General features: G+C 43.1%; 1 protein-coding gene across 5 annotated transcripts in view; it reads left to right on the top strand.

Annotated features, from left to right (window-relative positions):
* Positions 1–26,290, top strand: part of MPP7 (MAGUK p55 scaffold protein 7) — a 1,064,688-nt gene that overhangs the window by 802,325 nt on the left and 236,073 nt on the right. For all 5 annotated transcript variants that reach the window (XM_069211307.1, XM_069211311.1, XM_069211312.1 and 2 more), the window contains one exon: positions 17,510–17,591. In XM_069211307.1, the coding sequence (XP_069067408.1) occupies positions 17,510–17,591 (82 nt within the window). The remainder of the gene's footprint in view (positions 1–17,509; positions 17,592–26,290) is intronic.

Raw genomic sequence — 26,290 nt, forward strand, 5'->3', positions numbered from 1 at the left:
TTTCCTTTAATTTCACAAAAACTACTGAACAGATTTACACCAAATAACAAAAAAGGCTCTTTCTGGACCAGAAGCTACTGTTATGCCAAATTTGGTGTAATTCTGTCCATTGGTTTTGGCGCTATCGCTGTTCAAAATCCCTATGGAAAAATGAATGGGGAAAATGTGTTTTGCCCCACCCCCTTTTATCTGTCCCCACGTTACAGATTACCCTGAAACTTTCCAGACAGCAGCTTAAGTGAGTGCTGTGTTTTCTTGGAAAATTTAGTAAAGATTCATCAAACAGCGCCAAAGTTATTAGCAAAACAAAATGCTGCCACTCGTTTTTTAATATATATATGCATATATATATATATATATATATCAGAGAAAATCGCACATTCTGGTATCCTGTGACAGGAAGTTTCACTGCCCCATAACTCATGGCACATTTTGACCACACAGGGTGTTGTTCATAATGGTTCTTGATAATGGCAGCATCTTTCCACTTCTCTAAATATGCAGTGCAATATTGTAAATAAACATAAAGAAAGGACCAGACTTCCTATATTAACATGGGGCGCCCACTTGTAATGTCTCAAGTTCTTGCTACTCAATATCTTGTAATCAAATCAAAATAATACCAACAGTGTGAAAAATAATACAAATTGCACAAAAATAATTTGGACCACGACCTGGTTCAACTCTATTCTGATTGTTAACACCAGTCCCCACAGCTATATGGATTTTGCTTCTCAATTGACTTTGATACACATGCTTCCAAGTAATGCCACATTTACGAAAAGCATCCCAGGTTATGAACATCCATTATTCAACCAAATAAAATATTTGTTTGACTGTAAGGCAACACTACTTTGTTTCTCCTGAGATTTAGCATGCATATTCAATCATTGCTTTGGCCCATGTCAAGATCCCCTAATAGGTTGCCAAGACTCCTCATACATACAGGTGTAATCCGCTCCATGTGACTGCAAACACTGTTGTGCCCATATTGGGAAATGAGTGCCAACTACTTGTGATCTTGTTGTATGACCTGTTGTATCAATTATCAAGGCAGTAACAATCATATGAACAGTCAAATTGAGATATTAGCTTAATATTTCAAATTGAAGTCGGTTCCCTATGTGGAACGAAGAAAAGAGTCCATCTCCAAATCCTCTTCCTCTCCTTCCTTAAACAAATAAACACATATATTAAAACAATATTCTGTTACTTGCCTAAAAGCTAAGAGAGGAGGACAGAGAACATTCAGGATTCAATATCTCTATTCTCCTATTTGGGTTCTTAATTCCTCTTCCACATTGAGTTCCGCTGGATTTTTTTGTTTCCAAAAAGTATTATTTAGATTCCCTTCTTAGTGTAAGTGCTCTATTGCCCCCTCTGGACTCATTTTTCACTTGCTCAATGGCAAAGTACTTCTGACATGATATTCCTTAAAGTGGCTACAGGATAGTGTTTGTCAATTTTCTCTTTTGCCCTTGTGTGTTCAATGATAGCCTTCTTTATGGAATTTATCGCTTGTCACATGGGCACACAAGGACATAAGTCACATAACTAGAATTGCATGTAAGGAATTGTCTTATTTCCCTTTTCCCCTTAAAATAAGCAACAGGGTATTCTATTACATGCTCACTATTTCCTCACAATTTGCAGTTTCTACAGGGAAATAAGCCATTCAATTTCTGTATATCTTGTACCTGAGTTCCCCTGAATTCACTTTGCATCAATTGATCTTTAAGTGACCTCCCTTCACACTATTTACTACATTGTACTCATCAAGTAAAATTTTATGGCCTTTGCTCTGTTCCAATTTAATTTTAGAAATTCTAAAATGATGGATACGATCTGAAAATAAGTGATGTGGACATGTCCCGCTGAAACAGTACTTTGTATGGAGGGCTGTGTCTATGACGAGGAGCAGAGAAGATGATGCAAATGCAATGCATCAGTACTGATCTGCAGTCAGGAGATGCATTGTCGTCGGGCTGCACAGCAGTCAATCGTCAAGCAATGGTGCGTCATCAAACACTTTGCAATGAAGGCGATGCATTATTGTGGAGCTGCGCAGCCGTCCGTGTGAAGGTAATGCCTGGGGCTGATGGTGATGCTTTGATCCTGAGCTGCGCAGTTGGCAATGCGAAGTCCTCGTCCTCAGCTGCAGCAGTGAAGCGTTGGCTTTGAGGAGACATGCAGCAGTTCCGATTGTTGCAGTGACAGCAATGCGTGGATTTCCATAGAACACAGCTGCAGTACCCACCTCCAAGGGCCCAGGACTAGATAAGCACCACTTGGCAGGGTAGGACTCACAGTTGACAGAGTCCAGAAGCTGTGGCACAGGCGAGTGCAGTATTTTATATCCCTGAGACTTCAGAATAGGAAGCAAGCCCTTGGAGTCACTTTGGTTGTGGGGATGTAGAGATTCAGGTCCAGCCCTTCTCACTCCAAGCCAAGGAGGGGCAGCAGGGCTGGCACTGCAAAGCAGGAGTCCAGCAAAGTCCAGCAGAGTGACAGTCCCTTCAGCAGCACAGCACTCTTTAGTCCTGGCAGAATGTCCTCAGGCCCAGAGGTGCACTGAAGTGGTGGTGTCTGAGGTCCAGTACTTACTCAGTCGAGCCTTTGAAGTCGGGGTGACTTCAAAGAGATGCCTTTGAAGGGCACAGAGTGTCCCTGCCCTTCCTTCCCTCTCTGCAGACACACCACAGGGGGTTATGCAGTACTTTGTAGGGGCTTATGACCCAGCCTATTCAGGTGTCAGCTTCTCCCTCCCAACCTGCCTAGGATGACCCATCAAGATGTTAATGGCCTATCAGAATGTGGATGGCCAGTCAGGCACACCTAGCTCTATATGTTTGGCTGTCTAGATGGAATGCACAAGAACCCAAATGCCACCTACCCAGATGTGCATTCAGAGACAGACAGAGGTACAGAATGGTTAAAGTAAGAAAATGCCAACTTTCTAAAAGTGTTGTTTTCAGACTTGCAGCCCAAAATCAAACATTCCCCTCAGTTATGATTTTAACTTGTGAGTCCAGAGACACCAAACTTGAAATATAGATTTGGTCCCAATTGAGAATTACATTTAAAAAAACACAATATGGCTATCACAATGTTAACCTATGGGAGAGGCAGGCCTTGCAGTAGTAAAAAACGAATGTAAGAGTTCTTCACTACTTGGACCTGTAAAGCTTAAAATTACACATCCAACTTTTTAAATGCACTGTGCCCTGGGACTGTCCAGGGCCTACCTTAGGCTGGGCTTGTTTGTATTAAAAGGAAGGTTTGGGCCTGGCAAATGGGATAACTTGCCAGGTCAACATGGCAGGTTAAAACTGCACACACAGACTCTGCAATGGCAGGCCTGAGCCATGTTTAAAGGGCTGCTGCAGTGGGTGGCACAATCAGTGCTGCAAGCCCACTATTAGCATTTAATTTACATGCCCTGGGCACAGGTAGTGCACTTTGCTAGGGACTTGCAAGTAAATTAAATATACCAGTTGTGGACAAGCCAGTGTTATCATGTTTTAGGGAACGGGCACATGCACTTCAGCACTGGTCAGCAGTGGTAAAGTACCCAGGGTCCTAAAGCCAACAAAAACAAGGTCAGAAAAAAGGGAAGGAGGAATTCAAGAAGTTTGAGGATGACCCCGCAGAAAGGGCCAGGTTCAACAGTGACCCTGTGAAGGAAGACAATATTGTGTGACACATCGTGGAACCATGTTCACTTGTAGGTCTGCAGATTCCATAATGCTCAACTGTGTAAAGCAACTAGGCAATGCAACCAGAGCCATCACGAGGGCTAACCCTAGGGACCAGGTGAAGCTAGTTCTGCTCCAGTTGCACTACCTGTTCAATGGAGCCTTATACCATCTGTACTGCACATGAAGGAATAAAGAGGAAAGGCTCTGCCTATCTGTGTAATAATCTACTGAGATATTGTCCTATCTGAGCTCTTATGTACACCCCTACTGTTCAGTAGCTACTAGACCAGCAGTTCGTAATCTACTTTTCACAACATGTATCAGTGGTTTGCAAACATTTAGAAAATTGAATAATAGAGATTAATAAAGTGCATGCAGTTAGAAAGCAAGGGATGTCTCCCCCAAAGAATCGATGACAATGTTGGCCTATTCCCTTCCCAACACCAAGGACAAATCCCAGACAGGGTTGGATCAAGCCATCATTTTATTTAAAAAAAAAAAAAAAAAAAAAAAAAAAAAAGAAAGACTCCCACCCACACAATTATGTGGCATGCTTTATCATTGAGTCTTTGTCTGGCTTGCTAGCCATAGCTTGGAAGGCTCAAAACCAATTTTGGAAGGAGCGCTTGTTGTTAGTGAATTTTTCCTTGGGATCAAGTAAAGTTAAAATTGCTCAATTTAACCTCATAGTACATTGTTTATAATACTGTATTGAGAGGCATTAATTAAAAATAACAATAGGTCTTAAACCTGGTCTTAGAAACATTCACCCCACTCTTCATGATGACAATGCCACCAGTGAATTAAAAGCAAAGATAGTTATAATGTATAACCTATATGTAGCATGTATGCTTACTGTTGATAGACCAACTTATAAATGAAAGAGAATTGTTTTTTAACAATGCACATCCTGAATGTGCTTATTTGAAGGTGTTCTCATGTTCATAGTGGAAAAAAAGCAAGCATGGTGAAAAAAAATAATTGACTTGTGAAGTGGGGACGCTAGATTGATCCCTGGTTTCACGTCTCGCAGGTCAGCCACCAAATTTGTATGTTGCTCTCTTTTTGTTTTGTTTTTTTCTTCTTTTTTTTATATCAAAAGTTGCTGCTTTGTTTTTATTAATTATTTGTGCACCCGGTTAGGGTGCAGAAAACACCTGAATGGTGAGCTTGTTTTGAGCTTGAGGGGTTTGAGAGTAGCTCGAGCTGAGCGATAGCTAAGCATCTAACTCGAACCTGGCTTGAGCTTTCAGTGACTTACTCACCTGTAGGATCAACTGAAAATCCCAGTCATTCAGTTTGACATTGCTCATAATTTGGTCTATGAACGAAGTGTCAAAATCTAATGAATCCAGTGGTGTCTAAAGACATCAGTTTTGGCATCCACTGTAGAACTGAAGCTTTACGTGTTTAGCACTCTATTGTTGAAATTTGTAAGTTAATTCTATATTTCTCTACTTTATTGTGACGACTATCAAATGAAGCCATAGTGCTGTGCTATTGGGTCCTTATCAGAAATGATCTATCATATTATGCTTTTTTTCTTTGGGGCATAAAGAATTCTTCATGTGGACATGCCATGTGTCAGTAACTGTAATGTTATAGTTGTTATATCAATTGGTGTGAAAAAGTACTCAAACACAGATGTTTCAAATGTCTTTTCAGTTTCAGAGTTACAAACGCCTCAGCCACCTAACTCTTTTTCAGTTTGCCAACACCTACTCAGAACCCACCTAGACCCCACATTTAACTCTGTGTCCTAGATACTACACATATTCCATCTTTCAAATACAAAACTAAACTTTCACAGTCAAGGTAATCTTGACAGAGAGGTTTTTGCAATACAAAATCCATTTTGAAGAACAACACAAAGGAAAAACGGGTATGAGGTATAATGTTAACAAGGGTACTACTATAAAAAGGGAAAATTGAATACAAGTACTAAAGGGAAAATCCGATTCAATGATGTATGTTTTTAACACATCACATAATCTTTTAAATGTGGTGGCAGTCTTTATCTCCTACAGCTACCTTGTGGTCCTCCTATAGGTAATGTGCTGTTAATTGTTTGTGAACCTTCCTCATCCTGCTAAAGTTCCAAATATGATCATCCAGTTTAACAGCATTTTTGAATAGCTTGATCATCTTTTGAGTAATCCCAAACTTTGAGGGTTTACCCAGCCCTACAGGTAATTTCACTCTGACCCAGTCTCATACGATCATTTCTGTCCGTCTTACTGAATATTTGACATCGTACCTTTCCTTTCTTTTGGACTAACCTTTGTTGCTGTTTAGCGATCCAGTCTTCCTTCCCCCTCCTTAAAGTGATTGACTCAAGCAGGACACATCAGCGAGTTGGGTTCCTTCCCTCTAAACAGTTCAAATGGAACCCTTCCTGTGACCGTATGTAGTGTAATGCAATCTATATTTCCACTCTAGTTTCCATTTCCTCCCTCTAATCTCTTGCCTCTTGTTTGGCTATCTGTATGTCTTCCTTCAATCAATCAGCATTTGTAAAGCACAGCTTATTACCTAGGGGGGTATCAAGGCGCTAGTTGTGGGATGCAGATGAGTTTAAGAGCCAGATCTTGAGGTCCTTCCTGAACTGAGCCAGGGAGGGGGGGGCTGCTTGAGGTGGAGCAGCATTGTGTTCCTGGTAGGAGAAGGATCTTCCTCCGGCTGTGCTTTTCCTTATCCTAGGAATGGTGGAGAGGGCCACTTGAGCGGAGTTGCCTGGAGGATGTGTAGCAGTAGAGGCTTTGGTTGAGGTAGGCAGGTCCGATTTTGTGAAAGGTCTTGTATGCTTGTGTCAGGAGCTTGAAAGTGATGTGTTTGTTGATGGGGAGCCAGTGTAGATCTCTAAAGTGGGCGGAGATGTGGCAGAATCAGTCTGACCGTGGTGTTCTGTATTCTCTGAAGTCTAGTTTGGCGTTCTTTGTTGATTCCGGCATAGTGTGCATTGAGTACTTAATTAAATCATTCCACCACTCCATTAGATTTTGGGTGATAGAGAGCACATTTCTTGTGCTGAATACCTCTGTGAAAGAAACTCCTCCCTTTTTCGAGAGACCAACTGTACTCCATTGTCAGTCAATATGGAATCTGGGATGCCTTCCCTGGCAAAAATATCTTTGAGGAATTTCACAACATGCTTGGTCTCTGTCCCTTGGTTATCTTAAACTCAAGCCTCCTGGAGTATAATTCAATTAATTCGACCATATAGAATTGTCCACCCTTGTTGGTCACTGGCCCCAAAATATTCAAGGCTGTCTGTTCCCATGGCATTTCCTGTTGTTCCCTTACTGTCATGGGCTTCATCTACGCTTTATAGACTTTGTCACTGTTTTTGCAGGCTATATATTCTATAATCACTCGTTCCACTTGCGTATCTAGGCCTGGCCATCAGAAGTCTAACCCTATTCTCTCAAATTTAGCTAATGCCCAAATGCCCTTGGTATGCCAATTCCATCACTATACTTCTCAGCTTTATAGGTGGCATCAGTTTTGAGCCTCTAAATACCAATCCATTATATACTGACAACTTAAATCACCTCCCAGGACCCTAAGCATCATGGGTTTAACCTCTTGCGTCCACCCTTCTTTGATGAGTTTGCTTATGTGCATTAACTCTGCATCATTTGTTATCTGATCCTTCCACTCTTCCTTGCTCACCATACACTACACATGACTTTGCACCCTTTAAACACGTCTGGTTCTTTTTTGTTGGCCCTCCAGTGATTACTCTGACTTTGTCTCATCTGTCTCTGCTAACCTTACAGGCAGTCAACTAAACGATTCTGCACCACCCAGAATGTACTCCACTTTCATATTAAATTCTTGTAGAGAAATCACCCATTTACAGATCCTGCTTTAAACAGAATCTATCCCTTTCTTCCCAGATATTTCTCTGAGAGATTTGTGATCTGCTCTCACAGTGATTTCTGTTCCCTCCCCTAGGAAAGTTTTTGTACTTCTTAATGGTCCAAAATATGCAGAGGGCTTCTCTTTCAGTCATCGAATAGCGATTCCCAGGACCCCTCAAGCTTCTTGACACAAACGTTAGGGTGCTTTCTTCACTCGCTTGTCCCTGTTTTAATACCGCATCTAGCCCCTTGGCATTAGCAATCAATACTGACCTACTGTGTGTTTTAAAACATCCTAATGAGAGTGCTTTCAACAATGCCTTTTTGAGATCCTTACATTCCTCATCACACTGTTGACCATTTATATCTCACTCCCTTTTTCAATAACCTTCTCATATCGTAGGCCTTTGCCGCAAATTGATGAATACATTTGTGATAATATTATGCCATCACAATGAACTTTACCAAGTACTCCTTGGTCTCAGGGTTAGCCAGCACTTTCTGATGATATCCACCAATTCTTTGTTAGGGAAAACTCCCCTCCAGTCAGTTTGTCCCTAATAAACTATTTCCTTGCATTACACCACACTTTACATCACCACATTGAAATGCTGAGGCATCAGAAATCAACCCAAAGGGCATCCTGGTAAAGCTAAACACCCAAAAGGGTGTGGTGAAGGCTGTTAGGTCTTTGGATTGTTCTGCCAACACAATTAGGTGGTACGCGCCACGAATTTCCAAGGTGGAAAACACTTCCAACCCATCCAGTTGTGCGAGCATGTCCATGATATTAAGCAAGGGAAATACATACACTTCTACCTCCCTGTTCAACCCTCTCAGGTCCACAAAAAACCTAATAATATCACCTACTGGAGCCACCCACTCTGACACCACTTCTTCAATTATCCCTTGTAGGAGGCTGGCCTGGCTTGTAGTGGGTACCAATGGTACTTACACCTTGTGCCAGGTCCAGTTATCCCGTATTAGTAGAGAAGAGGTGTTTCTAGCAGCTTAGACTGATAGAAGGTAGCTATGGCAAAGCAGCTTAGGCTGAACTAGGAGACATGCAAAGCTCCTACTATACCACTTATATCATATGCACAATATCATAAGAAAACACAATACACAGAGTTACTAAAAATAAAGGCACTTTATTTTTATGACAATATGCCAAAAGTATCTCAGTGAGTACCCTCAGTAAGATGGTAAGTAATATACTCAAGTTATATATGCACAAACCAAAATTAGGTAAGTAAGAGCAAGAAAAGTAATGCAAACAGTGTAGAATTACAATAGGTTGCAATAGGAGCACATAGATATAGGGGCAACACAAACCATATACTCCAAAAGTGGAATGCGAACCACGAATGGACCCCAGACCTATGTGAGCTTGTAGAGGGTCGCTGGGACTGTAAGAAAACAGTGAGGGTTAGAAAAATACCCCTCCCCAAGACCCTGAAAAGTAGGAGTAAAGTACACCTACTACCGACAGAGAGCACAGAAGTCGTGATAGGGGGATTCTGCAGGAAGAACAAACACCAGCAGTGCACTGACAACGGATTTCCGGACCTGAGTACCTGTAAGACAAGGGGACCAAGTCCAATAGTCGCAACAGTGTCCAGGGGGGGCAGGAGCCCAGGAAACCCCAGCTGAAGGTGCAAGGAAGCTGCCACCGGTTGGAAGAAGCTTGGAGTTCTGCAAGAAAGAAGAGGACTAGGAACTTCTCCTTTGGAAGACAGATGTCCCACGTCGCCATGAAGCTTGCAGAGGTGTTCCCATGCAGAAAGACCACAAACAAGCCTTGCTAGCTGCAAGGGTCACGGTAGAGGTTTTTGTGTGCTGCTGAGGACCAGGAAGGACCAGGATGTCTCCTTTTGCAGGAGGAGACACAGGGGGCGCTCAGCAACTCAGAGAGCCCTCATAGAAGCAGGCATCACCCGCAGAAGTACCCCAACAGGCACTTAGAAGAAAAGTGAACCGGAGTCCAAGCGAAGTCACAAAAGGGAGTCCCACGATGCCGGAGGACAACTTAGAAGGTTGTGCACTGCAGGACGGAGTGCTGGGGACCCAGGCTTGGCTGTGCACGAAGGAAATCCTGGAAGAGTGCACAGGAGCCGGAGCAGCTGCAAATCACGCGGTACACAGCTTTTCAGTCTAGCTTGGGGAGTCAAGGACTTACCTCCACCAAACTTGGACTGAAGAGTCACTGGACTCTGGGAGTCACTTGGACAGAGTTGCTGTGTTCCAGGGAACCACGCTCGTCCGGATGAGAGGAGACCCAGAGGACCAGTGATGCAGTCTTTTGGAGCCTGCGTTAGCAGGGGGAAGATTCCGTCGACCCACAGGAGATTTCTTCAGAGCTTCTGGTGCAGGGTGAAGGCAGGGTACCCCCAGAGCATGCACCACCTGGAAACATCGAGAAAGCCGGAAGGATTAGGCGCTACAATGTTGCTGGTAGTCGTCTTGCTACTTTGTTGCGGTTTTGCAGGCGTCCTGGAGCAGTCAGCGGTCGATCCTTTGGTAGAAGGTGAAGAGGGAGATGCAGAGGAACTCTGGTGAGCACATGCATTCGTTATCTGAAGAATTCCCCAAAGCAGAGACCCTAAATAGCCATAAAAGGAGGTTTGGCTACTAAGGAAGGAGGATTGGCTACCAAGAGAGGTAAGACCCTATCAGAAGGAGCCTCTGACGTCACCTGCTGACACTGGCCACTCAGAGCAGTCCAGTGTGCCCCCAACACCTCTGTTTCCAAGATGGCAGAGGTCTGGGACACACTGGAGGAGCTCTGGGCACCTCCCCTGGGAGGTACTGGTCAGGGGACTGGTCACTCCCCTTTCATTTGTCCAGTTTCGTGTCAGAGCAGGGCTGGGGGATCACTGAACCGGTGTAGACTGGCTTATGCAGAGATGGGCACCATCTGTGCCCATCGAAGCATTTCCAGAGGCTGGGGGAGGCTACTCCTCCCCAGCCCTTCACACCTATTTCCAAAGGTAAGAGGGTGTAACACCCTCTCTCAGAGGAAATCCTTTGTTCTGCCTTCCTGGGCCAGGGCTGCCTGGACCCGAGGAGGGCAGAAACCTGTCTGAGGGGTTGGCAGCAGCTGCAGTGAAAACCCCGGAAAGGCAGTTTGGCAGTACCCGGGTTCTGTGCTAGAGACCCGGGGGATCATGGAATTGTCCCCCAATACCAGAATGGTATTGGGGTGACAATTCCATGATCTTAGACATGTTACATGGCCATGTTCGGAGTTACCATTGTGACGCTATACATAGGTAGTGACCTATGTATAGTGCACACGTGTAATGGTGTCCCCGCACTCACAAAGTCTGGGGAATTTGCCCTGAACGATGTGGGTACACCTTGGCTAGTGCCAGGGTGCCCACACTCTAAGTAACTTTGCACCCAACCTTCACCAGGTGAAGGTTAGACATATAGGTGACTTATAAGTTACTTATGTGCAGTGGTAAATGGCTGTCAAATAACATGGACGTTATTTCACGCAGGCTGCAGTGGCAGGCCTGTGTAAGAATTGTCAGAGCTCCCTATGGGTGGCACAAGAAATGCTGCAGCCCATAGGGATCTCCTGGAACCCCAATACCCTGGGTACCTCAGTACCATATACAAGGGAATTATATGGGTGTACCAGTATGCCAATGTGAATTGGTAAATTTAGTCACTAGCCTGTTAGTGACAAATTTGGAAAGCAGAGAGAGCATAACCATTGAGGTTCTGGTTAGCAGAGCCTCAGTGAGACAGTTAGGCATCACACAGGGAACACATACAAGGCACATACTTATGAGCACTGGGGCCCTTCCTGGCAGGGTCCCAGTGACACATAGACTAAAACAACATATATACAGTGAAATATGGGGGTAACATGCCAGGCAAGATGGTACTTACCTACATCCCTTCTTTTCCTAATCTTTCCGACTCATCTTTCATGGTCTGCCTAATTGTAAGAGGAAATTCCCACACCTTGCTTGTGACAGGTAAAGCATTTTTCTTTAAGATAATTCCATAAGTATACTCTGTGAGACATCACAACCGATCACAGAATACTTCAGGGAATTATTTTCCCACCAACACCTTGGTCACCACCTTCTTTCAGTCCCACTGCACATATTTCTGAACTCTCACCTTCCTTCTGTGAATTCTTACACCCTTGCTCTACTACTTCTTTACTTCTTAAAAGTCTTGGAGGTGTGAACTAATGGGATCCAGATAACCTCCAAATCAGCTTGTTGGTGCCAGCTAATTATACCATCCCCTCTGCAGGACATGTAAACATTTCCTGCTGTGATTCGTCCTTTGTTTTCTAATTCTCCCACAAAGTAGCCCAGTAATTTATTAGGTTGACCCCCATACGCTAATGGCCTAATATCTGACGTGTATAATTTGACCCCACCAGCCAGTTTTTCACTGTAAAATTTCTTGGGGACCAAAGTTATTTTTGCTACTGAGTCGAGTAACATTTTCACCCCATATCCATTTCCATGTAATTTGTCTTCTGGTCCACACCCTCTTTCTTGTTCACACACCTGAAGGACAATTTCCCCCACGTGCAAATCATCATAATTACATTCATCAGTATTATCTCCAGCAACCCACACTTCATTTAATCTGTTAATCCTTTTCTTTAACTTGAAAGATTTAGGTGGTCATTATGAACATGGCGGTGCGACCCGCCATGGCGGCGGTGGCGGTAAATTCCTGCCAGCCGGCATGACGGGCCACACCGCCACATAATGAACCGATGGAGGGCCACCATAGGCGGCCCTCACTCACTGCCAGGCTGCCTCCGTCAGGCAGCCTGGCGGCGGTTGGCATCATCATCTGACAGGGCAGCGGTGCTGCCCCTCTGATAATGATCCCTCAGGCATCAGTATTTCCCTGGTGGGTTTCTCCGCCAAAGATAGGCTGGCGGATGGGGGGGCACCCCCGGGGCCCCTGCACTGCCCATGCATCTGGCATGGGCAGTGCAGGGGCCCCTGTGCAGTGCCCCATCGCGCAGGTCACTGCCTGATTTACTTCCATGTGGAGCCACCGTCAGTGTCCCGGCCAGGCATTCCTGTGGGCCGGTGGGCGGAAACAATGTTTCTGCCTGCCGGCCCACAGGAATGTTCTTTATACGGCCGGTGGGGTTCCGAGGGCGCTGGCGGTCAGTAGTCAGACCGCCAACATCAACACGGCGGTTTCGACCGCCGTGTTCATAATGAGGCCCTTAGTTGCCTTTAATCTCACATGACTTACACACCACACCCTAAGCAGGGCTCTTTTTGTCATTAGCCATATGGCCCACCACTGTACATCTGAAGCACTTTCCTGTGAAGTTTTTCTTTTGTGTGCCCTCATTCTTGGTTTTAACTACACTGTATACTTCCTCTCTTCCTGTGTGTCCATTCTCTTCGTGGTTCTGTTTCTTGATTATATCCACACATGCTAGTGAATGTTCTATTTTCTTTGTTATTAGAAGTACCTCATCTACTTTGAGGTCATCTTTGTGCCATATCTCATCCTTCACTCTTTGTTGCACCCAAACATAAATTGGTCCCTGATTCGCTCCTCCGCACTGCCTTCAAATTAGCATGGTGGTGCTAATTTCATTAAATGGGTGTTATAGTTCTCCACCTACTGTTGTGCATGCTAAATGCTTCTACCAAAGTGATATTGCACTAATGTCATACTGACCTTTGGTAAATAATGTTTCTCTAATTTTTTTCGGCACCTTTTAAATTCATTCAATCCCTCCTCGTCACTTAGTTCTAGGAGATGTTCAAAAACCTCTTGCCCCTCCAGACCCAAACAATGAAGAAGCAATGAGGCTTTGCTTTCCGTACTTAGTTGCCCCACACTCTCCTCTGTAGTGTGAAAATACTTTTTTTCCAGTTAACCCATTTTAAACCTGGTTCCCCTTATGACATTAAAAAACAAAAGTTCTATTCGGCATGTTGTGCACTTACAGCCTACTCTACAGAGTGAATATCTCGTTCCAGTTAATAACTGATGCACTTAAAGCCTTAAAGGTTACTCTAGAGAGTGAGTATCAAGTTCTGTGTAATAACCGGTGCCCAACCAGACACCTGATTTCACCGGTGCCAGATGAGACACACAGATTAAGCGATGAACAATGTGTCAGCCAGCCCAGTGTAAATTTATTAGGTACTTTCCTCTAACAGATGATCCCTTATGGTCTTTCCTGTAACTCTTGAAAATATGAGAATGTTAACCAATAGGCTCCTTTCCTTCGTTAGTTATTGCCTGCCAACAACATACTTCCTTCTCTTGGTTCAGCCATTGGGAAACCTTGTACTATAGTTGCATCCATATTCTTCTATTGAGCAGACTATATAAGCCCTTACTTTATTGCTGTAAACATCAACAGACAGTCTACCCTGTGCACATGGGGTATCCTCACAAAACTGATTGTCTTGATTTGAAGCGTGTTTTAATTAAAACAGATGTAAATGCTTCACGGTAAAATCAACTTAGACCACTGTTGCAGCACTCGTGCGTTCACCTCATGAGAACAGGTCGTCTAGACTCTCTGTCTCCAACACATGGACCTCCGCACAGCAAGATTCTTGAAAGATTCTCTAAAGAAACCGCTTGCGCTGTAGTTTTCTCACTCCTCCCGATGTTCACTTCTGCACGACAGGATTTATACAGTTTCTGAGGACATGGTGAGCTCGCACCTTTGCAGTCTCGTGCTCCTCCTCATACGTTCCCTCACACTGTTCCGACTGGGTGCAGAAGACTTATAATGCAATTTGAGGAGACTACTTGGTCGATCACTTGCTTGTCTTGGCTTATTATGCGCTTTAAAGTAGACAGCATGATAGAGTGCTTGCTCGTAAAGGTTCTCAGTCTGTTGTTTGGCGGTTACACTTTCCCTCATGATGTGCCTAATATCAACTTTATCAGCAGCTCTAGCATGGATCTCTCACTTTCAACAGTTCCATTTAGCAGTAACACCATTATTCTTGTTTACCTTTACTATGCACACTAAATAGGCAGCCTGGTCGTTCCACAACCCTGGGAAGGTCTCTAACTGTTTCTCCTCACCCATTATCTTCTCAGGTTCCACCTTCACCTTTGTTTTGGTTGGAGCACCGAAATGTCACATTGCCAGGAGGTGACCGCTGGGAGTGTTGAGGCGTTTTCTTTCTTCCTCAGCTTGTCGCCAACGTGAACAAGCATTTGCAATGCAATGGGTCTGGCATTTGCTTGAGTTTGAGCTATTGGTGTTGTAAATTCATAACTAGACTTTTCTTGCCACATAAATTAGTCAACTGTGTCTCATAATTTGATCTTTTCCTGCCACATAATTCCAGTGGCCCTGCATATAGCTAAAGTACCTCAATTTACCTTATTCCTCTATCTGCAGCCTAAAATGAAAATTTTGCAATTTAGCATCCTAATTTAAATCTGCCAAGCTTATTCCAATAGAATACCACTTTCACCACTCCACCATAAGAGTTGCTGGCTGGCTAACACAATTCCCCTAAAAGACACAATACAGCCACAGAGGAGAAATAAACTAAAAGGGTCACCCAAACATATCAAGACATTCATAGTGTAATAAGGATGTTAAGTTAGCGTGAAATATGGTCTTAATTGCAATAAGGAGAGATTAATAAAACCTATTCAATTATTATATAAAGCCAATAAAAATCTTTATCAAAAATAAATGTTTAGCATTAGACTGTAATGCTCAGAACAGCCCCTAGAGGACACCACAACGAAAATAACATTTGTGAGAAACATGGTCATGTTATCATATAGTTAGCCCCTAGAGGGCATAGCCACATGAAGAGAAAATGACTGAAAGTATTGCAGTGTAACCATATATTTAGCCCCTAGAGGGTGCAGTACATTACACATTTTCAGGACTAGCAGGCCTACTGCAGTGACATTGCAAACAAGACCCTTAAAACACAGACTTCTCTCAGCTGTAAAACAAGTCATGAGAGAGCTTAAAAAGACACTGGATGGAGGGAGGGATTATTATTTTGGGATCCCCTCTAACCTAGTGTGGGGACCCAGAAATGATCTAGACAGAACAGGTTGTGGTGAACGTTTTGAAAGTGGTTCCATTGTCATAGGACCACCACAGGCTGTGTTATGAGCAAAACCGTTTTGTGCAATAATGCCCTGCAAGCATTATGAGCCGACCAAGAGCAGCAAGTATTGTAGTATTTTGCCTGTAATGCTCAGAACAGCCCTTAGAGGACACCACAATAAAAATATTATTCGTAAGAAACATGGTCTTGTAGCCATATAAGACCAGCCCCTAGAAGGCATAACCACATGAAAATAGAATGACAAAAAGTAATGTAGTGCAACCATATGTATAGCCTCTAGAGAGCGTAGTGCGTTACGTTTTTACAGGCCAAACAGGCCTGCTACAATACTAAAGACCTTAGCGCACAAACTATTCAAAGCTGTAAAACAAACGTTCCAGCCATGAGAAAGCTTAAAAAGGGACTGAATGGTGGGTGGGGTTATTTTGGGGTCCCCACTAACCTAGTGTGGGGACCCAGATGTGACCTAAACAGAAAGTGTGTCATGCGGAACGTTTTGGTGGTGGTCCCATTGTCCTAGCACCAACACAGGCTGAGTTATGTGCTGAAAGGTTTTGAAAAAGAATGATTGCAAAGCATTTTAGGGTGACTTTTCCTGAGTGCAGTGACTATTGTAGTATCGGCTCTAGCCCCCTTGCAGATTTCGGTGTTTTTTAGTAAAGCAATTATCAATTATAAGTGTTTTTGGGAAACCTATGGGGCATGAGGGGGAGAGCCAAAAGAAATGACCGATTAGGTAACAGTGTGAACAATGTGACCAGCACTCCAATAACGCCAATGGAGTTTGTACTGCTCACGCTGTGAGGGACCTTGCTGCTATGGAACTTGAAGGAGAAAGACAAAAGATTAAAAAAGTTCAACCACACTGAAGTATATCAGCAATCATGCAATTATCCATATAATAGGGTCAGTCTGCAAGGCAGTACAGAAAACTGCCCCAAGGGGGGACAAACATAAAGCAATTACCAGTTGCATCAAGGGATTTTTGAAAGGCAAGCCCACGAACGAGTGAAAGTGATGGGCGTGAAGTGGATGTGGCTAAAAGCCAACAATACTTCCAACAGGTCAAAGCGCTTGCTCGCTAGACGTAAAAAGTACTGTGAAACACTGTTGTATTTCAGATGTTTTTATTCAGGTTCAGAATTACAAACACCTCAGTTTTAGCTGTTTGTCCTTTTGCCAACTCTTTCGCTCTCAACTGCCTTTGTCAGACCCCATTGTAACCCAGCTGGACCAGACATTCCACTCTGTCCTACCTAGATACTACAATATGTCAGCGTCGTTCATGAGTTGGCAAACTCGCATTACTTTCTGATAAGAACTAGAAAAGAAAGTGTAGCCATCTTGCAATGATGGCTCACAATGGCCTGGATTTCCCTGAAACCTAAGCAATGCTTCAAGGCACATCTCTATTCCAAGTTTACATATGGTGGTTGATTTTCATATTCTAATTTGTATATGTGTCTGTTTCAAAACCGGTCCATTCCTGTTAATTTTTCTCTGGCTTGATTGTTTGTTTAAGGCCTTTTGCTCTTCTAGCGCGAGGAGATTAGTGTCTGCTAAATATGGTGGACAACAGCAAAGCTTTAAAGAGCTTTTTAACAGAGGTTTATGTGTGAAATACGTCAAGGGCTTGGAGTATCATTTTCTTTTTTCACATTTTATAGCTAAAGACTACTCTCCTTTTCTATATGAGCTTTTTGGCCCATACGCTCTTAAATTGTCCTCCTAGGAATGTGTGGATGCGCTGTAAAAGAGCACGGCTAACGTCCAGATCAATGTGTATTTATTGGAAACCCTAGCATGCTTTTTTTCAAGATAGTGATCGAATATGATCCACAAAGTCCATTTGTGTTTTTTATTTCAGGGAGCTACGATTAAAAAAGATGAACATACTGGCGCTATTGTGGTGGCAAGAATAATGCGAGGAGGGGCTGCGGATCGAAGTGGTGAGTAGATCATTTCCAGCATTTCTCGGCACAACATAAGCATAAGTCAATAGTCTGTCTTTAGTGTTGTAAATAAGAACGACATGTGGACACATATGGAATGTGTATAGACCAGGAAAACCGCAGACACCCGTTTTCATAGATTTCGCTAGATGCACAGTTAGTAGCCAGTGTGCACAGCCCAACATATAGTCAAGGAACAGTGCACACTAACCTACAATCATACATAACCATGTAAAGCAGGAGGCACTGTTTGATGTGCATACGTGGAGTACAGGATGAAATTCTGTAGGGAACGCTCTAAAATACACATGTGTGGTGATGTTCCTCATGAGGGCACTGGGTGATGATTCTCCGGGTACCACTTTGTGTAGCACCTGAGGGATGCTCTAGATTATGTCCCTGAAGGAACCTCTGGGTGATATGTTTTATGGAAGCACTAGGTGATGGTCCTCAGGGGAGCACTGGGTGCTGCATATGAGGTGAGCAGTGAGTCATGCCTCTCAGGATGTGTGGCATCTTAAGCAAAATCGAGGTTTTTGATCAGGTGCCTTTGACACATACATGCTGACATTGTAAGTCTTTGCATATAATGGGTAAAAGCAGCCCAGAGTCGCATAATGTAGCGTTCTGCAGCTGGAAGCCTGAGCATATTGACTACATCTCATATGACGAGCCACACAAATTACTGGCATTGATCAAACATACATTTTCTCTTAATGATGTTGAAAAAATGTGTCTTTTTTGGTTTTCTGTTTAAATGTGTTACTTTCCTTTTGTGTGTCCCTTTTTGGGAACAAAAATATTCAAAGTAAAATGTAAATTTTTAAAAATATTTAATTTTATCATGTATTTAACATGTGCCATTGTATTGTATCAGCAGGTGGATATTACGCATGCATATATATTTGACATTTTCTTTACCATACAGCGTAGCTTATGATGTAGCCATAACATTACTTGTAAGAGTATGAGACGATTCATATGTCTTTGAAATAGCAAGCCCTACTAAATGTTAACTGGTGCTTTCAACTAGTGTTTTTGTTATATTTTGAAATATTGTGCTATATACCCCGTTGAATAATATAGTTGCATTAGCTATCATTTATTACAAAACAAGTATATGCATACCATGTCCTTCCAATGTCCTAAATTCTTGCTAAATGTAGCGTGGGTCCTAGTTTTCCGGCATAGCAGAGGTGTCTTTTAGGAGTTCGGTTAATACTTAATCCCACATAGCAGATATATGTTGTTCAATTATCCTTTTTTTTCTTTTTTCCTCTGTGTAATACAGTGCTCTCATTCCTGGCCTTTTTTATATCACTGCTGTATACCATTTATTAAGGGTGAGCCAGCGATAGCATGCGCTAGCAAATGCGTATCACGTGCGAGACGCTTTTGCAGTTAGATAAGGACTTGAAGCCCACAAGTTGTTTATAATTCGTTGGATTGCATGGCACTCTTCTTTACAGCCTCATAAATGGTGATGTCATCATTTCCATTCCTGTCCACTGCACGGGGGCCAAGTACTGATTGATGCAACTTAATCAGTACCTGTCCGCTGCTCCTGACATGATTGAGGTACTGTTTTATTCTTTTTAACTTCTCCTGCCCTGCTGCAAACAAATGGTGCGTGACCGGCAAAAACTTGCTCACCAGGACAAACAAAATTGCAAAGTTGTATTTTTTTACAGTTAACCTTTTGTTTTATTTTGCCAAGTCTTCTTTTCTCACTTTGCTCTCAGGTTTTATTTTGTTTTTGCTCCATCTTTGTTCTCAAAAGATCACTATTATCTTGTTGTAAATATTGCAAAGTAATATTGTTTTTTCTTATGTGTAATTTTCTTGTGTAATTTCAAAATTATGCTTTAACATGTAATCATGCAGTACATCCTAGTCCAATCCGCCCCACTCCAATTCAAAACACTCACCACAGTTCACCACACTTAAATCCTCCCAAACCACCCCAGTCTGCCAATCCAAAACAGACTGCCCCACTTCAATCCAAAAAAATCTGCCTCACTCCATTCCAAAACAATCTGCCCCGCCTCAATGTGTCCCATTCCGATCCAAAACAATATACCCCAATTCAAAACAAACTGCCCCGTCCAACCTGCCCTACTGCAATACAGAACAATCTGCCTCACTGCAATACAAACAAGTGCCCCAATCTAATACAAAACAAACTGTCCCACTCCAATCTGTCCCAAACAATCCAAAACAATCTGCCCCACTCCAATCCAATCTGCCCTGCTCCACACCAATCTGCCCAAGGCCACTCTTCCCAGCTCCACTCCACTCTGCCCCATTCCATTCCAATCTGTCCCACTTCAGTCCAATAGTCCCACTCCAATTCACTTCACCCAGATCCACCCCACCCTGCCCCCAACCCACCCCACTCCAGTCTGACTCACTCCGATCTTACTCACTCCAATCTTGTCGTAGTTTGACTCTAGCTGTAGGCAAGACTGCTGGTTTAAGGATGACAGTTCTTAGGTTTGTAGGTGACCAGGCCACTCCTACAACAGGTCGCAACTGTCGCCCCAACCGCCCCCGCGGCTTACAAGCAGTACCTCACCAAAAAACAGTAAAAGGTGATTTGTGCCAGCCTTTACGCATGGACTCAAGAGTGCGACATCTCAGGGAGGTTGTGGTTAAATGGAGATTACCCTTTTCTCACATGAGCAACATGTCTCAATCAAACACAGGCAATGAAAGAGATGCAGATGTTTTCAATAGGTTTTGCTAACAAGACTGCAATCTATGATAAATTACATGGGCTGCTATGATTAAGATGATGAATAATGCAAGAAACAGAATGGTAAAAAAGAGTCATTAATACAAAGACCCCCACCATCTTGCAAGAACATGTAATATGAAATAGATGTGTAATAGGCCCTAATACCATAGCATGATAAACCTAATCTCTAGCCTAAAGAGAGCTAGATGTGTTAAATCTAATCTGCCAGTACCATGTCCATGAGAAGAGCCCCCCAACCCTCGTTACCTTGGAATGAGGTCTCTAGATCAGACTCCTTGGGGACACGAAGACTGGATCAGCATCAAGGCGACGTGAAGCATAGATCGTGTCAATGGCATCTGGTAGGAATCCATCTTGTCTTTGTGAGATGTATTTATACAGATTTGGTAGGACCCCTTACACAGGTATGTTCCCAAACAATAGATAAGAAGGCATGCTTGGAGCAGCAATTATATAAACAATTTCCTGAAAAGGTACATTATGTTACCGTCACACAAAAGTGGGAAAGTACATGATGTGAATACATATGTATCTCATTTATCTTTGACGCTGATAGTGACGCCCCTACAGAGTGGCACTGATGACATGAAACTGAAACATCTTAATTATAAGCATGGCAGCCATCTTGGAAGATATAATTTAATAAATGTTTGCTAAAACAGAGCAAAGTCACCAGGTGATGGGGGCACAGGCCTGCAAGCCGAAGGCTAAGCTAAACTCATGATTCCCATTAAAACTAAATAGGATCCACTACACCCTCCCCGTTGTCGTAACAAGTATGATGCCAGACTAACGACACCAGAGAAAAGTGGATGAACCGAAGCTAAAAATGCTCTAGACTAAAAAGAAGCTGCCATCATATTAAAAAATAACTAAAATCTAATGAAAAACTTGCTAAAAATAGCTAAAACATACAAAATAACATAATGTCAACCATAACAAGCACAGCAGGCCAAAGTTAAAGGCAATGTTGGCAAACTTTTAAAACTTTAGAATAGACCAACGGAAAAATTATTTTAACAGTAGTCATGATCTTGAAGAATGTCTTCAAAGCCATCAAAAGGAAAGGCAGTCAAAAAAGAAGTCACATTGTCAGATGTGAAATCGATGACAGGGTTGGCAGATGGATCCACGGAGCAGTAGTGAGCAACAGCCTCAGAGGCAGGATCTCCCGCGACAGCAGCACCATTCAAAGTGCCCACAGATGCCAGACAGTCCACCAAAGGCGGCTCGTATGTGGCCTCATGAATCCGACTCAGTCCCATGGAGCACGGCTGTGAATGAACTCTCATCAGGAACATCAGCAGTTCTTCGTCCACAGGAGGCACTGGTGGAACAGTAAGGCACACCAAAGGTAGATGTTCAAAGAGGCACCAGATGCAGTGAAAGACTGGTTACACACACCATAGGACTGGTCGGAATGACAATATCCAATAATGCTCCAATTCTTCAGCAACGGAGCACCAAAGATCTATACCATGCAATCATGGCACAGCTGGGCTGGTGGTAGTAGCTCCGTCACTCCACTTAGCTGAGAAAGGTACAACCACTGCGTTTCAGGAACAACAGCAGTAGTATCCCGCCAATCAATTCCAAAGTCACACGGAAGATGCCAAACACACTGGAAAGAAGTGAATGGATAGCTGAAGGAATGACTCCGAAGATAATCTGGAAAATGGACACAAATCCAGACCCGACAGCCTTAAAGAAATGGACATTACCCGTAGTGCTCGAAGTGTTGAATATTCTAGATACCTGCTCTCCAAAGTGCTTGGGGAAGTTGGTACATAATAGGGATTGTATCTGGGCTGACGATCTTGCTATCTGGAGAACATGCGTCTCTCTAGCCAATGTCAACACAACTTGTTTCTGGAACAGTAGCGCCTTCAGTCTTCTCAGCTTTTCATAGTTTACATTAGTAGTATCCGTGTGAGGCCACATTTCTGCTACTCTTACCTCTCATGTGAGGGGGGATAAACTTGTCTGCAACAGATTACGGTCTTACAGACTGAAATTGCGTAGGCAATTCTTGGTTGCATACTGCAACAGCTTTGGTCACTCAGCACCACATAACTTCCATTCGAAAGTACAAGAAATGCCAGACTAATCAAAGAGACAGGAGTACCCTTCAGAAAAAAGGCCAAGTTTGCGACCCCCGCATTGCAAAGGCCATGAAGGGACTCCTATTTGAAAATCATTGAATGATTAACATTAGTCTCACATTCGCTTCCGCTAAGAAAGACCTCTGTTTCAACGTTCAGACATTTATTTTCAAAGGGCAGCTCCCACTCTTCTTTAATATAGGTATCGCCTAGCCGCTCGTATCTGCCCACAGCAGGATGTTTCAAGCATATCGGAAAACGGAAATAGGCAGATTTATAATGCCATGTATGAGCCATTCTGTCGATAGACTTTCTGCAACTGTGAAAGGCAACTTTTCTAACTTTTCTATGTGAAGAATGGTAAAACATGCTTCCCTTTTAGCCATTGTCTGTTGTTCCCTGGACAAATTAAAAGCAGCAAACAAGTTACTACCATTATTATACTTCCATAGGACACTGACATTTTTCAGAATCTGTAGTGTCCAACCTAACTGCATGATGGAACACAGCTGACTTTGCCCATGATGTAAAAAGGACGTCATTCTGAATGTCAGTTGAAGATGACACTATGTTATTAAGGTAATAAATCCTGTTGGACAGCGTGTTCATGCCATTATCGACAACAGCAAGAGCCTTTTTTAAATTTTCTTTGTCTATCTGCCTTAAACGTGCAGCAGCTTCTATTTGACAAAGCTTCCAGATCTCATTGCATATGGCATTGATTAATATTTTAGAGCGTGGCTTTCTTGGACCTAATAAGTCCTCCAAGTCTTTATCTTCAGAATGAGTATTAAGATGTTCTTTAACTGCTGCTAAGGTGTCTGTAACCACTATTGGCACAGTTTACCCACACTGTATGTAGTAACTATACCGAGTGTTGACCCGGGACAAAACAAGGGTCTGGCCGGCTAATCTTGAAACCCTCTGAGGAATTCACAAAACGTGCCTGACACCCATTCGTGTCCACTGGCCACAATAACCACCCACTGGGACTGGAAAGTGAAGAATGATAGGTACCAGCCTGAACATTTGCATCTAGTTCTTCCTCAGTGACGTTCAGGAAGGATTGACGATTGGTAAATTTAGCTGGTTTGGGGATACTGGACTAATTCATTTCCTTCATCTTTTCTAACCCTAGACAGGATGTCCGTTGAATTGTGTCATTTAATAAGATAATTTGCACAGGAATAAGGCACGCCCTAAATGAAGCTTCCCTACCCTGAATTTGCCAGTCTTGTGTTCCTTATACACTCTTTACATCAATAGTTTTCTTCCGTAACGTTCAACTGCATGTCGGGAAACAAAGGAATCTGAATAAATCAATTTTGTGTTAGCAAAATGTTCCTCATTTTAGAAGGTGGTAATTCGAAATAATATGACTCTGCATTTTTAATGTCATGCTCAGAAAAATATATGAAATTATCTGAATAATTTTTTCGACTCCCCTCAGGTGGAGTTGAACAGTGTTCCCACTGTGTGTAATTGAAAACTGACCTATGTCTAGTTGCACAGTGCAGGTAGTAATGTCATCAGTTGTTATAGCAGAACATTTCCCCATAATTCTTTGTGTTAGTGTACACATCATCACTTTCAAATACAGTGTAATCCTTCATCTCAGTTAACATGGAATCAACTATTTGTACATCCCATTCATCAGAAACAACAATGTTGAAGACATTTGGAATTTGAATGACCTCAGTAGGCCCATATATATCAAGTGGAACTTTATCCCACACAATCCCATCAGGAATCTGAAATGTTCACAAGGGACAAGTCTCTTCGGTCTTTATGGGAGGAAAGATATGGAGTCAAGACCTAATCCACAGGCTCAGCGGAGGGGAGTTCAGGAAGGTAATGGCCATTTATAAGCAGGAAGAAAACAGTCACAAAACCAATCCATAGAAAAAAAATGCAAGCAATGTCAGTAAGAACCACATGTAGTTCCATGGATAAATTAAATAGTTATTTTTAAGGCATATATACAGCTTGTGTGTCTTTGAAACAGTTTCATTAGCAGGTGCGGATGATTTTGAAGAAAAGTCATCAAGCTCGATGAAGTAACCAGAAGCAGTCTCTTCAAACACAGGAGCAGGTACATTACCGGTAGATGGATTCACTTTGTGTGGAGGCTCATAGTAGACAATGTCATCAGCCACATTTTGGGCGTAGGTGTTGTCATTGAAGTGGTAAAAGGAATCGGCAAGAGCTCATTTTCCACCCTCACCATGCTCGAGGAGGCATTTGTAGCATCGTTGGACATGCTTGTGTAGTCAGAAGTATCATTGTTTCTTCTTTGAAGAGGAATGTCCTGTTGGGTAGTGAGAGGGGACGGGAACTACCCAAAGGGACCTCTGGGTCTACTGTGCAGGATCGGCCACATGATGAAGTTTGATATTGTCAATGGAGACAAATATATTTGCTTTGGAACCAGGTAGCGGTGGTAAGATTACAGTTCTGGTACCCGGTATTCCCAGGACTTGGACCAGTGCTCTGTATGATTGACTGAATTCCTTCTTCACAGCGTTCTTCTCACGAACCAGATCCCCAACTTTAGGAATCCAGCCATTAGAAGCCGTTGGCAAATCCCTTATTCTTAAGGTAGCAGCACTGGCGGATGATTTATCATCACAAAATTGCTGAAGCTCCTGTGAGACAGTGAGACGTTAATTTATGTCAAAAGGTGTATCGGCTGCCACCAAGCCAGGCCCATCAAGATCTGGGACATACATAGGTATCCCAAAGATAACCTCATAAGGAGTGCGTCCCCCCAGGACCTTCTTGGCAGATTATTCAGTGCTCTCTGGACCCCATATAGGTGATGGAGCCAACTACGGCCAGAACCTAATACTCTAGCTGTTAAGGACTGCTTTAGATCTCGATTCCTCCTCTCCACAACCAAATTTTCCTCGGGATGGTAGGGTGAGGAGTAATGGAGTTAAACACCCATCGTCCCCATGGTATCCTTGAATGCCTTAGAGGCAAATGCAGGGCCCTGGTCTGAATGGAATGCTGCAACCGCATATGTACCGATAAAGATAAGCAAGTCTTTTATAACAGATCGAGCATCAGCTGACCACTGAGACCATACCCACAGGAATCTAGAACAAGAATCTACAGCGACTAAGATGTATCTGTATGCACCATCAGGTTGTAGGTGTCCACAATGGTCCAGGTACACACATTGTCGTCGCCTGTTGGACACTAAGAGGGATGTCTGTGGAGGGCATTTAATGTTTGAGCCCTTTATCTGCTGGCAGATGTCACAACAAAGGAAATATTGCTTGGCCTGTTTGTATAGAACTGGCCACCAGAAACGTTTCTGTAGCAGTGTTATTGTGGCCACAAAACCAGCATGTGCAGAGGCGACACCCTCATGCGCTGCTTTTATCAGATGTAATCTCTGGTCTTGGTTGGGGATCACTCGATCTCCAACCCCAGGAAGTGTTGTATAAGCAACATTCTGTCCACTGATGTGGTGAGAGGGTTTCGTAGGGTATGCGTTTGGGAGAGGTTTGCCTTGAACCGAAGCTTTCACAGAGACAAAATTTTATTATCCAATCTCGCCTGAGAACCAGTCACTGCAGCCACAGAAGCCGTAGCTACTATAGATTTGGCTTCTTCATCAGCCAAATTATTGCCAATAATGTGTACTCCTACACGTTGATGGCCCAATGTATTGACTACATGAGCACTCTTATCTTAAGGATAAGCTACAGCCACCCTCCCCTACAGAGTTCTGTTTTATGGTGTTCCCTTTGGAGTCACTGACTCTGTTCAATCGCCAATGGTTAAGGTAATCATTGTAGGACTGGAAGCAGTGGTATAAGTCAATGACA

This window comes from Pleurodeles waltl, chromosome 10 (genome assembly GCF_031143425.1).
Source record: "Pleurodeles waltl isolate 20211129_DDA chromosome 10, aPleWal1.hap1.20221129, whole genome shotgun sequence".
NCBI lineage: Eukaryota > Metazoa > Chordata > Amphibia > Caudata > Salamandridae > Pleurodeles > Pleurodeles waltl.